Source organism: Syngnathus scovelli, chromosome 5, assembly GCF_024217435.2.
Source record: "Syngnathus scovelli strain Florida chromosome 5, RoL_Ssco_1.2, whole genome shotgun sequence".
Classification (NCBI taxonomy): domain Eukaryota; kingdom Metazoa; phylum Chordata; class Actinopteri; order Syngnathiformes; family Syngnathidae; genus Syngnathus; species Syngnathus scovelli.
In genome coordinates this window covers 13242698-13255582 of record NC_090851.1, presented here as the reverse complement: position 1 = coordinate 13255582, position 12885 = coordinate 13242698, and the positions used below count along the sequence as shown (strand labels likewise).

General features: G+C 38.8%; 1 protein-coding gene and 1 non-coding gene across 4 annotated transcripts; one reads left to right on the top strand and one right to left on the bottom strand.

The window, feature by feature from the left end:
• Positions 1-129: 129 nt before the first annotated feature.
• On the top strand, positions 130-2372 carry LOC125969565 (uncharacterized). Of its 2 annotated transcripts, XR_011086828.1 has the most exons (4): positions 130-1137; positions 1269-1383; positions 1707-1926; positions 2332-2372. It is a non-coding gene; the product is annotated as an uncharacterized protein (transcript). The 2 variants fall into 2 exon arrangements; XR_011086827.1 differs by having other exon boundaries at positions 130-1383.
• Positions 2373-2731: 359 nt separating this feature from the next.
• On the bottom strand, positions 2732-12372 carry LOC125969563 (polycomb group RING finger protein 2). Of its 2 annotated transcripts, none has more exons than XM_049721782.2 (9): positions 12209-12372; positions 10085-10212; positions 8293-8389; positions 8172-8227; positions 7937-8066; positions 7300-7339; positions 7084-7182; positions 6337-6417; positions 2732-3979 (listed from the first exon to the last, which is right to left on the bottom strand). In XM_049721782.2, the coding sequence occupies exons 2-9, from the start codon at positions 10200-10202 to the stop codon at positions 3599-3601; spliced, it is 1002 nt and encodes a 333-aa protein (XP_049577739.1). In that variant the 5' UTR covers positions 10203-10212; positions 12209-12372; the 3' UTR covers positions 2732-3598. The 2 variants fall into 2 exon arrangements, with proteins under 2 accessions (XP_049577739.1, XP_049577738.1); XM_049721781.1 differs by lacking the exon at positions 12209-12372 and adding an exon at positions 10842-11000.
• Positions 12373-12885: the final 513 nt, after the last annotated feature.

Here is a 12885-nt window from a genome sequence, read left to right as displayed (position 1 = left end):
CACCTCTGACAAAGACAAGACTGTCCTGCTGTGTGCATGCAAGCACACAACAAATGCTCCTTATTGTGATGGTTCTCATTTCAAAGTCATCTACAATGATGTAGTAAAGTCAGTCAAGAGACTGTTTAACTGACCAATTCTTATGTGTACAACAATTACTCTATTATGTTGTAATTAAACCACATACCTCAATTTCTAACGCCTGTTAGTCATGTACTCTTTACCTCTTCAGTTGAAAAAAATTGGGCCTCATTCACTAATTTGTGTGCATAAACATTTGACACAAATATCTGTGATTCACCAATGTCTAATTAGAATTTGCACTAACCCTGTGAGCAAATTTACATCTCAGACTATGTATGCACCCAATTATTGAAGCTTTTCAGGAAAAACGTTAAACGCACATCTTTACCTGAGTTGTACAGCAAAACTAGATTAATTTATAAAAACAATAGTGTCAGATGGAAGTTTTGTTGTCAGATGGAAGTTTTGTTTTTAGCCGGTCACTCTGGTTTCTTTTTTGTTTCGGGTACATACCTCATTTTTATTTGGGAGATCAATTTAATACTCTTAAATTATACAAACTAGTGAAGCAAAACAAAACGTTTTGGATAAATAAACCTAACAATTTTTTTAAGTGTTTATTTGACTTTTCTTACAAAGAACGACTTTTCCTGTTTTACTGATCTCATTTCATTTTCCTACGTTATAAAATGCTTGGTGCCTTTTGTGTGATGTTTTTGGATTTGTACAAACGTTCATACTGTATCGTTTTGGGTTCCTTTTTTGAAAGCACTAGATAGACATCTATCCATTGTTTACTCTGTTTATCGTCCCATTGTCGCAGGCGCGTTGGCGTCTATCCAATTGCCAGCAGAAGTGTTAAAGCCACAGAATCCCATTTGAATGTGCAACTTTATTGTAGCCGTGTCGCTGCTTCCGGTTCGAGCATGACCCCATCAACCAAACATTTCGTGGGTGTTCCGCGTACGTTTCGTCGCGCCTATTACGTTCCTGACCTGCCACTCAAATCTTATTGGCCTTATGATTGGCTAGATGTTTAACACATGATTTGGATGTTACTCAAGCGACCCAACCTTCCTTACACCTTGGTCAAGATGACACAGCTGATTCCAAGTGAGTGTATCACCGTTTGGAATTCCACTATCTAATGTTATTTGCTCATATACATTCATGAAGATGTTGCTATGACAACAACAACAAAAAAGTCGTTTCCAGTTAAGGTAACGGCGTGTTGTGTTGCGTAGATTGAACGTCACAGCTGCAGCAATAATGGAAAAAATGAACATCCTGGTGGCGAAATTAGATCACAGATGGATTACTTCAATTTTGAAAAAGTCTTGGATAGCAATGGCCTCCAAGGTAAAGACAAATCTGTTTTTGTTATTGGTGCTACTGTTTAATAGCCTTTTTATATTGATATGCAAATGCTAAACTGAGCATGACGTTTTTCTATTTCTGACGTAGTTTAATTACGTATTAATCCTAAATGAGCGATTGTCTTTTTACTCCCATCCGTATTAGAATGCCCCTGAATCTGTAATGGTTGCGTGGTGTGTACGTCACCTTTAACACATTAAATCTTCTGTTTGTTTGGACGAACTGGTTACGAGTTGTGAGCATGCATTCATGCACCTCGAGTATAATTCAATAATCACTCACTTATCCCGTCCTTGTTGGGGTAGATTCCATCTGACTCGTTAATCTAATGAGGACAAGCAGGAGAGAAAAAGGATGGATCATTCTAAAAGTTTTGTCGGTAAAAGAAGTATGCACAACTGTCATCAGGTCCATCTCTCCACAATTCCTCCTCAACCGGTCATCCCCTCAAAGAAACCTTTCAAAGTGGATCTTGTCGGTGGGAAGCGTTACGCTTGGTGCACCTGTGGACACAGCAAGAAACAGGTACAAGCCACGTGTAACTATATATTATACAAGTGCACTTTCTCTTATTCCATTTTTTTTCTAGACCGTTTATTCTGTTAGGAAAGACAAGGTAACAAAATTCGCAAAGGAATGCTGAGTTTTTGCATCTGAGAGTTATTGTTCTAATATATGGTCTGGTTACTGTAGTTGGAGCCATATCATGCAAAATTAACTTTTTTCAGCTTTTAGCCATGTTCAAATGCTAATTCCTTACCCAAAACACCCCCAAAGTAGTGCTTTTCTTTATTCACTCATCAACTCAAAAGTCTGCATTTTAAAAAGGGAATTTAGTCAAATATACCAAGATTGTTTTGATCCAAGGGAATGACCGGGTCATCACATTATGATGTCACAAAGTGATTATTTCATTCTTTGATCTTTCAGCCTTTCTGTGATGGAGCACACAAGAGCAAAGCCCCGGGCTTGTCCCCACTACGCTTTGTCCCGGAAAAAGATGTCACAGTTTGGCTGTGTGGCTGTAAATACACTAACAACCGTCCATACTGCGATGGCACGCACAAGCAGGACTTCATTATGTCTGCCCCGCTGCATGAACAGACCTGATAGTTCAAATGGGCCTTGTTCCCAGAAGGACTGTTTGGCTTAACTGTGTCCAACCTCAGTGGCGATTTAGAACAATGGCCTGTGGTTGTAAATTCAGAACATGTTATACATACTTATGATTGTGATAGAACTGTTAAAAGAACGGTTAAATGTTTTTTTTTTAATTGAAAGCTCACTTTTGAGATATAGATAAGAGTCAAAATAAATGTTTTAAGAAAACTCCCAGCATTGAACTTTTATTTCACAGTATGATTCACAACTTCTTGCTGTTCTCAGAAAATTATTAATTGGACACTGTTGGAAAAAAAACTAAGTAGTACACATTTTATTGACCTAAAACATGCACATATGGCTGTTTTTTAAAGCATTGTTTTGTTGAACGGAAACATACGGAATGCTGAGTTTTATGAAACAACATACATGTTCATGTATTCAAATCCCTTTTGAGTTCTGACATGAGACAAAATTACGGCAGTCTGACGCGCGCGAGTGTGGGAGTGCTTAAAAAGTGAAAGCTCCTTCTCATGGTGGCAAATACTTGTTGGTTTGAACTTGTGGCCAGAGTCAAGGAAAGTGCATCAACAGTTTTTGTCATGAGAGTCATGTGTTAACTTCTTGCTTATATTGGACACTTATACAGCAGTTATTGAATGATAAGGCAAGAATCGCTCTATTTTTTTTTTTTTTTACCTTTATATTCGAATGGTGCAGTTATTTCCACTGCAATGCTCTCCTTCAATTTTTACAGAACCCAAATCAATGTACAACTTGAACGGTGGAAATGAAACAACCACTGCATATACAATACAAAATGATTACAATGTCTTGTATAAAAGATACATTTATACATATGTACGCACACATCCCCACACTCGATACACACTGTACAGTCTATGTGTGCAGTGTTCTAGTCTAATGCACTCACGTGCATGTATCTATTTGGCTGCCACTCGAGTCTGTCATGTTGAAAGATGAAAACTGTCTCTTAAGTCCAAAAGGAACCAGGCTCCAGTTTGTATTTTTTGCTCCGTAGAAAGAAGGGAGCAATCCAAATACTGTCCTCCCTCATTATCATACACAGCAGATATTAGGTTGTAGGCGGCATCCCACTTTTTTCTCCTCCCCTGGCATCCTCTTTGCTGGCCGCCGAGCTTGTGCCGTTGACGGTCACCTTCCGAGCGGAGCCTCCCTGTTTAGAGGAGAGAGCGTGTCGCTGAGTGTTGTTGGGCACAGTAGTACCGTTGGAGTTCTGGATGGTGGGAGAGAGGCTGTGAGGCGCAGGACAGGATTGTGTGGAGGCTCGGGGTAGCGGCGCTGAAGCAGGACTGTGGACTTTGTCGCTTTGGGAATCGCTCTCTGAGGTTGGGCTGGTGTTGATGCCATCAGAATGGCCCTGGACGGCAGACTGAGACGGCCTCCTACGCTTCCTAGTGGGCTTGACCAGGTACTGCAGGGGAATGGGCCCAGTCTGCACACAGGTATACATTTGGTTGCTCAGATTCACTTGGAAGTAAAGAGGTCCAATCTCAATCCTTTACTAGTATTTGCTTATGAACAACTACATATCTATTTGTTACTGGGAAAAAAAATTCTTAATTTCCATTCTAGACATTTGCTGTTGAATTGCAAAATCTTTTGCATATATCCAATGAATGCAAGTAAACGTGACCTTCCTTAGTATTAATTAGGCTGAGTAGCAGCTAATGAAGCAAAGTGGCCAATATATGTACATACATATATTTTTTATGGCTAAATTCAGCTGCAGCAGTTTTAAATAGGGTGTGCTTTGTAGTTTAGAAATTACAGCCTTGCATGGAGGACCATTTAAAAAAAATGACTGAAATTCCAGTACATAAAGGTGAACATTGAAGGCAAAGGAAAAAAAAAAAAGAAATGTGACATGTCACTAGGGATGTACCGATACCACTTTTATAAAAACTGATACAACTACGAGTACATTTTGATTACAGTACTTGCCAATACGAGTACGAGTTGCATTGTCTTTAAAAATATGAAAAATATAATTCAACCAAACTTAAATGTTATTTTTCAATTCAATAAGCAGCAAATGTTACAGTTGTAAACTATTTTTATAGTTGTTTAACAGTCAACATTAAATGGCTCACTTCTTTTACTTTCAAATATTCTTCTAAAACTATAAAAACATTTTAAGAACACCGCTTCTACATAAATAACTTAAATTCTTTGGTTGAAGTTTACCAGCAAAAAAATAATAATAAAAATGACATCAACTTAAGTTTGAGAACTGCATCATCACATACAGTCACTATAGTCTGACTTGTGTGAGAGCCGCTAAATTGTCTTGCATGCAATTTACCGTCAATTCACTGTGCTATCAAACTGACACAGGGCTAACACTACTTGTCCGTCCATAGTGAAGCTAAGGGTAGTAACTCCTTGCAGCAAGTTAGTAATGTGCCTTTTTACATTCTTGTGCACCTTTGGTAAAACACGGTCTATAATGTGGCGGCTAGGTTTTTCATACCGTGGCTCAAGTTCACTCAAAAGATGCCTAAAGCTCACATCATCCACATGCGACAGCGGTTGATCATCAAGAGCGATATATTCTGCGATCAAACTAGTAAATTTTTTTGCTCATGCAATTGTTCAAAGACATCTTTTCTCACTTCTGCAAAGTCTATTGTAAAGTTGGTTGTTTTCTTTAAGTTCCTCTGCTGGCAAATGCTTTATACTCTGCGTCGTGGTGAGTTCTCAAATGTTTTATCAAGTTGCTGGTGTTATACTGGTGTTTGCCTTGCAAATATTACAGTCCACATTGCCTTTGACGTTCTCATTTACTTTGAAATACAGTAATCCCTCGTTTATCGCGGATAATTAGTTCCAAAAACCACCTGCGATAAGTGAAATCCGCGAAGTACGGTCACCAACAAGAAGTACTGGGCAGGCTAACGAGTTAGCGGAAAGATGCTAATTCGCGATCGTGCTAACACGTGAAAACGGAACATTTGGAGCAATACTACATTGTCCTAAAGGTTAGACACGTTTCCCTTAATTTAGAAGTTTTATTTTGACTTTTAAATGTTTTTTTAATTTGGAAACAAAATCTGCGATGTAGTGAAGCCGCGATAAACGAAACGCGAAGTAGCGAGGGATCACTGTACTTTGACACAGCTGACATGACTCCAGTTGTGCGCTAGCTGAACTGTCCCTTTGCTGGAAGTCACCATGGTGATCTATGCTATGCGGTAAGGTCTCCTAACGCTGCTATAACACTAATAATGGCTGCTCATATCCACTCCCGTGTCATGAGTTTAAGTACAAACTTGTGGTATCGACTCGATGCCAGTATCAGTGTATCAACCTTGTTGACCTTTTGAAATGTGTTGAATCTGCACTTTATTAATGCCTGTGTCATGCTGTGAAAGGTGTTTTTTTTTTTTTTTTTGGGCAGTTACCCCAGGTTGTTTTTTCTTGTTTTTTTTTTTGCAGTTTCCTCACTTTAATGTCTGATCATTAAACAAATGGACTTATCCTGGACTTGTATCCGACCGAAGCGCTCTACTGCTTATATTAAATTTAGGGGCCAATTACTTTTTAACACAGGGCCAGGTAAATTTTAGTATCCTCACTGCCTTCCCTTAACAAATAAAATCACTGTTTAAAAACTCAATTGGATGTTTACTTGAGTTATCTTTGTTTAACAATTGTCAACATTAAATTGGCAACACTGTAAAAAAAAAAATTAAAAAAAAAAAAAAAGGGCATTGGAAAGAAGACGAAATACTTTTTACGGCACTGTATCTCAGTCAATAAATACTTTCAATAATACTTTCTCTAACTCACCCGTCTCCATTCATAGAAGTAGGCAATGTCCATTAGCGTGTAGTAGTCTTTCAGAGGTTCATCCCCGTACAATACCTCTACCTGCAAACACACACATTAAGCAACATGAGCTGCAGAACGTCGAAACACATTAAGGTCAATCCCTGAAATAGTTGAACATACAAAGAAACTACTGCTAGATTTTTAATAACCGGCTATACCTCGTTCATCTGAGGTTGTTTTGTGCTGCTAAAATGTAGTGAGCACGCTTAGTTATATTTAGCGTTATTGGGTGTTGTGGAACCGGAAAGTCTTTGCACTGAGAGGCGGAAGTTCCGCCCTGCCCCCTTAACCATCCAATCACAAAGTAAGAGCGTTGTTTTTCTGTTCTGCAGGTATAGGCGACTTGGCATACCTGGTAAGTAAGTGTGGACTGTTTACAGCTGTTAAATACCTTTAGCAAAAATGACTGTAGATGTTCTTGCAGTAATGGAGATATTGGAAACATCATGTTATATTTATATTTTAAATATATATTTGGCCATCTTCTGATGGAATCAGTGATTATCATTCTTTTTCAAATCTCATCGCTGATCGGCCCCAAAAAGCCTGATTCTGCAGTCGAATTTCAATCATGAAACAGATATTGCTCTCGGGTCATAATCAAGTCCCTTTTTAGGAGTAATCTTTTTATTTTAGATCCATGTTTTATGATTATGGTTTGACAATACATATTGGGCATTGATTATATGTTAAATGTGTGATTACCCTGTAGTTGCTGGGTATATCCATTTTACTTCTGAGGAACTTTGCTAAGTGCATGACGGACATGGCTGCTGGGCACTGCAGGAAGCGTTTACCGTTGGACTGAGAACAAAGAAAGCACAAATCCGAGGTGAGGACCACAAAAATCAGCATGAAACAGAATGTTGGCTCAGATTTTTCGACAGTAATCCTTATGTCTAAAGTGAAACCAGGTTTTACCTTGTCTCCATCCACCTCTGCACACTGCCTCTCGGTAGTTCTGCAGGCAAATTCAGAAAATCAGTGTATAGTGTGAAACGTTGAACTTTGTTCCATTAAGTACATTAGAGTGACTAGCAAAAGGTGAATACTTGTTTTACAACAATGATTTACAATCACACAAAAAAAATCTGTAGATACAACAAAACAGCAGCATTGCATCCACTGATTATATTAATACATTTTCAAATAACGGAATATCTGGCATTTTAGCAAACATATCATGTATATAAAGCGCTATCTAAGTCTGCAATTATTAATTTTCTGGGAAATACAGCTCAAACTTGGCCGGTAGTTTTTAAAAGTGACACCCAAATGTGTGGACTGACCAATAGTAGATTTGTTGTTAAATAGAAATGAATCAGTGACATTGGCGATTCCAGCTCGACGACAGCCAAATTTACATTTGATGCATTTCACTCGATACGGTCTCTGAAGATGGCATGGGTCAACTTTAACCTCCATCATCATTTTATTTGTCAATTGAATTGTCTAAAATTGAAATGAATCATAGGTCAAAGATGTATTTTTTTTTTTTTTTGTCAGTTTAAAATTTGATCTTGAAAATAAACATGCACCCAAAAAAAGATCAACTCACTTGTTCCTCTCGTAGAACTGTATTGACAGACTGATGATTTCATCCTCTGCAATGTTAAACGTCTCCACCACTTCCCCTGGTTCCAGAACACGAGTCTCGGAGTAGAAATCTCGCCTCCGCTTCATCTCATCTGTGGACAGTGGATAACAACAAATCAGAGCAATGACTTCAAAGCAAGATGAAACAAAGCGTGTTTCAAAGGTGCTTTGTAACACAAAAATATGGGAGGTCTTACCTTTGAACAACCCCGGAACAAGCTTGTATACTACATCTTGGAGGGTTTTGTCAGCTCTAAATGAAAACAGTTGTTTTAATGAACAAATGTCTTAAATAAATGATAGTAATTGCTTGCTTACCTGATGCTAAGCTGTGGACATGTCTTGTGAACCTGGACGTCGCATCGAGGGCAAAATTTGTTGGTCTCCAAGAAGGCAACGATGCATGTTTTACAAACTACACAGAGAGACGAACCACAGGCAATCACGATTACTAAAACATTTTTTTACAACACAAGGTAATATTTTTATGCCAGCTTTGGCCCCTGAAAATGTGCACACATCTAAATGCACTGCAGTCTGCTACTAAACCACGCTAACAGCGTTGTTAAATCCTAATTACAGTACATATTGTTCTGAAAAATAATCCCGGACCTATTCATATCAAATAATCAAATAAAACAACAGAGGTGGAAAGTAAACAAGTAAAAATACTTTGTTTTCTACTTAAGTAAGGTAAAGTATTTTTACTTTATTACCAAACAAATTAATTTTACTTTATTACCTTAAGTAGAAATTTTGGGTTTTTATACTTTAGGAGACTAATTATTTTTTAGCCTAGTTTGTACTTCTACTTATATCTGTACTTTCCGCTCCTTACACAGACAAAAAAAGCGTGTTTCTTTTTTTTTTTTTTTAATCGAGTTTATCATTGTTCAACTCACTAATCCAGATAAATCGTGCAATTGTGGGACTTTGATACGTATAAACATAACGTTGTGGGATATTTTACCTGCATGAGATGCAAACCAACAATGACGACTCGCCATACTCAAACTAGTAATGTTCCCATCAAGATTTTTGGGTTTTGGATCTGATCAGAGTTTGTTAAAACGTGCTCTTTCCGATACAGATGTGATACAGATTACTCCCCCCTCCCTTTTTTTTACTTCAACCCTAAAGCATGGAAGGAACCATATACAGACTAAAAGGATTACTTAGGTGGTGTTACTTAGAACACACTGAACAATAGTGTTTAGCTGTTTTCAACAAATTGACACTGTCAGTCCGTTTATAATAAAGAACAAAATAGTATATTTTAATCTTTTGCTTCTTAAACCCCAGCAAAACCTAAACTGTACATTGTTAAGACTTGTTGTAGAGCTCCGTTAGCACCGTTCTTGTAATGTGATGTCGAGAGGGAAGTTCATACATTGGCTCCAAAAAAATCCATTAAGTCTATGACAGCTGTTAATCGGCAATGAAATTGCTCCATGAGAAACCATTTGCTTAACATCAATTGTGTGTCGCTCTTTGATTATCGTTTGGTTGTAGTGAAAAGTAAGCCCACATAGCAGACATGTTGACATTAGGATTTAAATCAGCCGTAAAGTGAGTTGACGCCACAAAAACACATGAAATGGGATCGGGCTGATCGTGTGACTAAATTCGATTCTGAGCCGGATGGGGTGCCGATACAGATACTTAATATTGGATCGGTACAGATTTAACTCAAAATATTGCAGTAATGAACATTAATACTTTTGAAACCCATGTCAAAAACAATATATCGGTAACTGAATGTGGAGTTCTTGTGCTGCTGCTCAAACTCATTCATTGCACATCCACCCTTTGTAAACTCAAAACCACCTACTAAGTTTGATTCAGTCAGCCGTGTACAAAAAACTCGAATCACAATTATTTGGATTTCAAGTGTTTGTTACAGGATTTGAGGCATCAACATTGGATGTTTTTTTTTTCTTTCAGCCATTCAAAATATAGTTCAAAAGACAAACAGCACTTTCATTTGACATGATTGTGGAACTCCTTATTTGGCTACGTATACTGAATCTTAAATAATTGCCAGACGCCCAAACTGCGACCACACTTTTTTTTTTTTTTTCCATAGACGTGAATAAAGCATGATACTTACAGGAATGGAGACATTCTACAATGGTCGTAGCATCAACCAAGTAACCAGCACATAGTGGACAAGTGAGATGTGAATTAAGGTCTGTGATTTTAATCCTATTGGGCTGCATTTTCTCCATCTGGGAAGATCTGCAGGAGACAACAAATGGTAAATGGCATTGTTTTTGTTTGAAATCTCAGGTAGGGTAGGCGGAGGCGAGCATGCTTCATGGGACTATTGGCCATCCGTCATATCGTCAGTCCCACAGACAATGTCTGCAGCTCGTCCTTGGACTGACGAGCTGCAACAAAGAGAGCCAGCCAATCGCCGCCATAATAACTGCAAACATTGCAGCGATAAACGAAGCTTTGATGGGGTGATCCGTGCAGCTAATGCCGCCCGAGTGGTGGTGGTACACGGCAGTTGACTATTGAATAGCTCTTGTGTGGCCTCCTCTTAGTGCATCAGCTCCGCTGTTTGGCCAGAGCCCCAACAAAGAGGGAGTCCATTTGTGCGGAGCTCCGCCGTTCGAGCTAGCGGCACGACGGAACTCAACGGGCGGAAAAAAAGCCAACACTTAGTGGGCGCAGAGCTTCAGAAAATCACATTGGTACACAAAGCAGCCATCTTAAATTCACTGACAGGGCTTGTATGAGGAGGCGAACAAGAGAGGCTCAAAATGTGACACCGTGCAGAGGGAGTGCGCTGCAAGCAAACGAGCGGCGCGGTGCGTCGCGTCGCCGCGCACAATAATCTGCTGGCCGAGCTAGATTCGTACCTGATTTGACATCAACGCTTCCTTCTCCTCCCAACGAGGATCCAGATACGTTCTTAGCACTTGGTTACAATTTGCAGCAGCGCCAGAAAATGGCTTTTTTCAGCCCCGTCAGAGGACTGCCCATTTTCTATCACGTGATATTATTTTGTCGCCTCGTTCACGGGGCACACGGGGTGTCCACTCCACGGCGAGCCTGTGTGGGCCGCTCTCGCGCTGCTGACTGCTGTCTGTCTGCCAATAGTTCTACGCACGGGGGGCACCTTTGCTTGGCTTTGTAATGCTGCGTTTTTTGCTCACCAGTTTGTTTGACCATATTGCAGCTATAGTGCAGCTCACAGAATGCGCTGTAATATATGTACATTATTTATGATGTATAAACTATTCATCAGAAATAATGTACAGTACTATAGCAATTGTTTTCTTAAAATATGTTTCTCAAATAGAGAAATAATTTGATTCGGGGGGGACAGTCGACTGTCGATCGTTGGTGGCCATTTGAACGCATGGTTGCTTATCAATAGCATCATTACATGTAGCAAGCAATCAAAGTTATTTATTTGGGGGGAGCCCTGCCCTCTTTGTATGTGCCCCCCACTCCACAAGTTATTTGTTCTACTCTCTATCTCTCTATCTGCCTTGTACTGTCTATCAAATTGAATTATTTTTTTATGACACATTAACTTTGAACGACTTGATGCGTCGACTTGCATTATATGCTTCACAATACAGAATCATGTGCATTTTCGCGTATTATTTTATTTTACTTTAAGCAAATTTTGTCACGATGTTTTAGGCCCCTTGAGTTAAATGTGGGGTGAGGAGGTTCATGACTGGTGAGGGTCTGACCGTCAAGCTTTCCAAATTTAAGTACGAAACGGAGTGGCTGGCATACTTCCCATTAACAGCAATAGATGTTTCACCATTCGCAGCCTGACGTCAAAAGCTGTTAAATGTGCATAACAATTATTTTCAAAGACATAATACTTGCCAGTAAGGAACATTATTTACAGTGGTTAAGAAACAACCTGCAATGGGATGTACACTTCTGTATTAGTCATTGCAATTTCGTACTTATGAAATTGGCTACATGAATTAGATTGAGTGGTGTGCAAAATAAAAAAAAGTAGGCTTTTCCCCCCCCAATATGTCACCCATGGAAAAACAACAAATAAATAAAAACAATTTTATTATAACGCTCGAGCATTTTGAATGCAGATGCTCGACAAAATAAATTTTAAAATCAAAACCTAGTTTTGAATTTATTTTTTCATAGTCTAATCTAGATTAAAATGAGGTAATTTTAGTCTAAATTAAACAATGCATTGCATTTTACTTGTAACCAAATAAATACATAAATACATACATACTTGTGAATGAAAGGATGTTTTGAGTCTTTTCAATGGCGAGATTGAGCTTTCCACGCGGCAAATTGGAATAACATGGTCGTCTCCGGTAAAATATGGAAAGGATCAAAGTGGTTTTGGTCAGAAAGCTGAGAGGTTGTCTGAAAGTTTTACCTGTACCTTTACACTCACTATTCTTGAGCTACTCAATGCGATGAGATCCGTTTTTAAGAATAATAGAATTCAGTAATCGGCGTGCCCTTTTGCGCCCCCTTCAGTGTGGATAGCCGCCACAGAGCAGTGTCAGTCTCACCTCGCACTTTATCTGCGGTTTTAAAATTAAATATGGAAACTCAAATGTTAAATACACTAGCCTGGCTATTGAAATCAGTGCATATTACAAGTGACGTGAACGTGAATCAAGACAGAACAGGCACATATATGTGCATAGTCAAAATAAGTAAAGGGTTGTTTCTTCCGTGTACACGTCATCACTGCTTTGAAGTAAAATCAAATTATTTATGGAACCCAAAATACAAAAGTCTCAGTGCAGGGTCTCAACAGTTCACACAGATCAAATTGGACATCAATGAGAAAAGGAAGAAACATTGAGAAGGAAACACAGAGGCAATCCTTACAAAAAGAGCAATCAATGTCCATGTGTTTTATGAACACTTTTTGAAAACTTTGCATGGGTAACC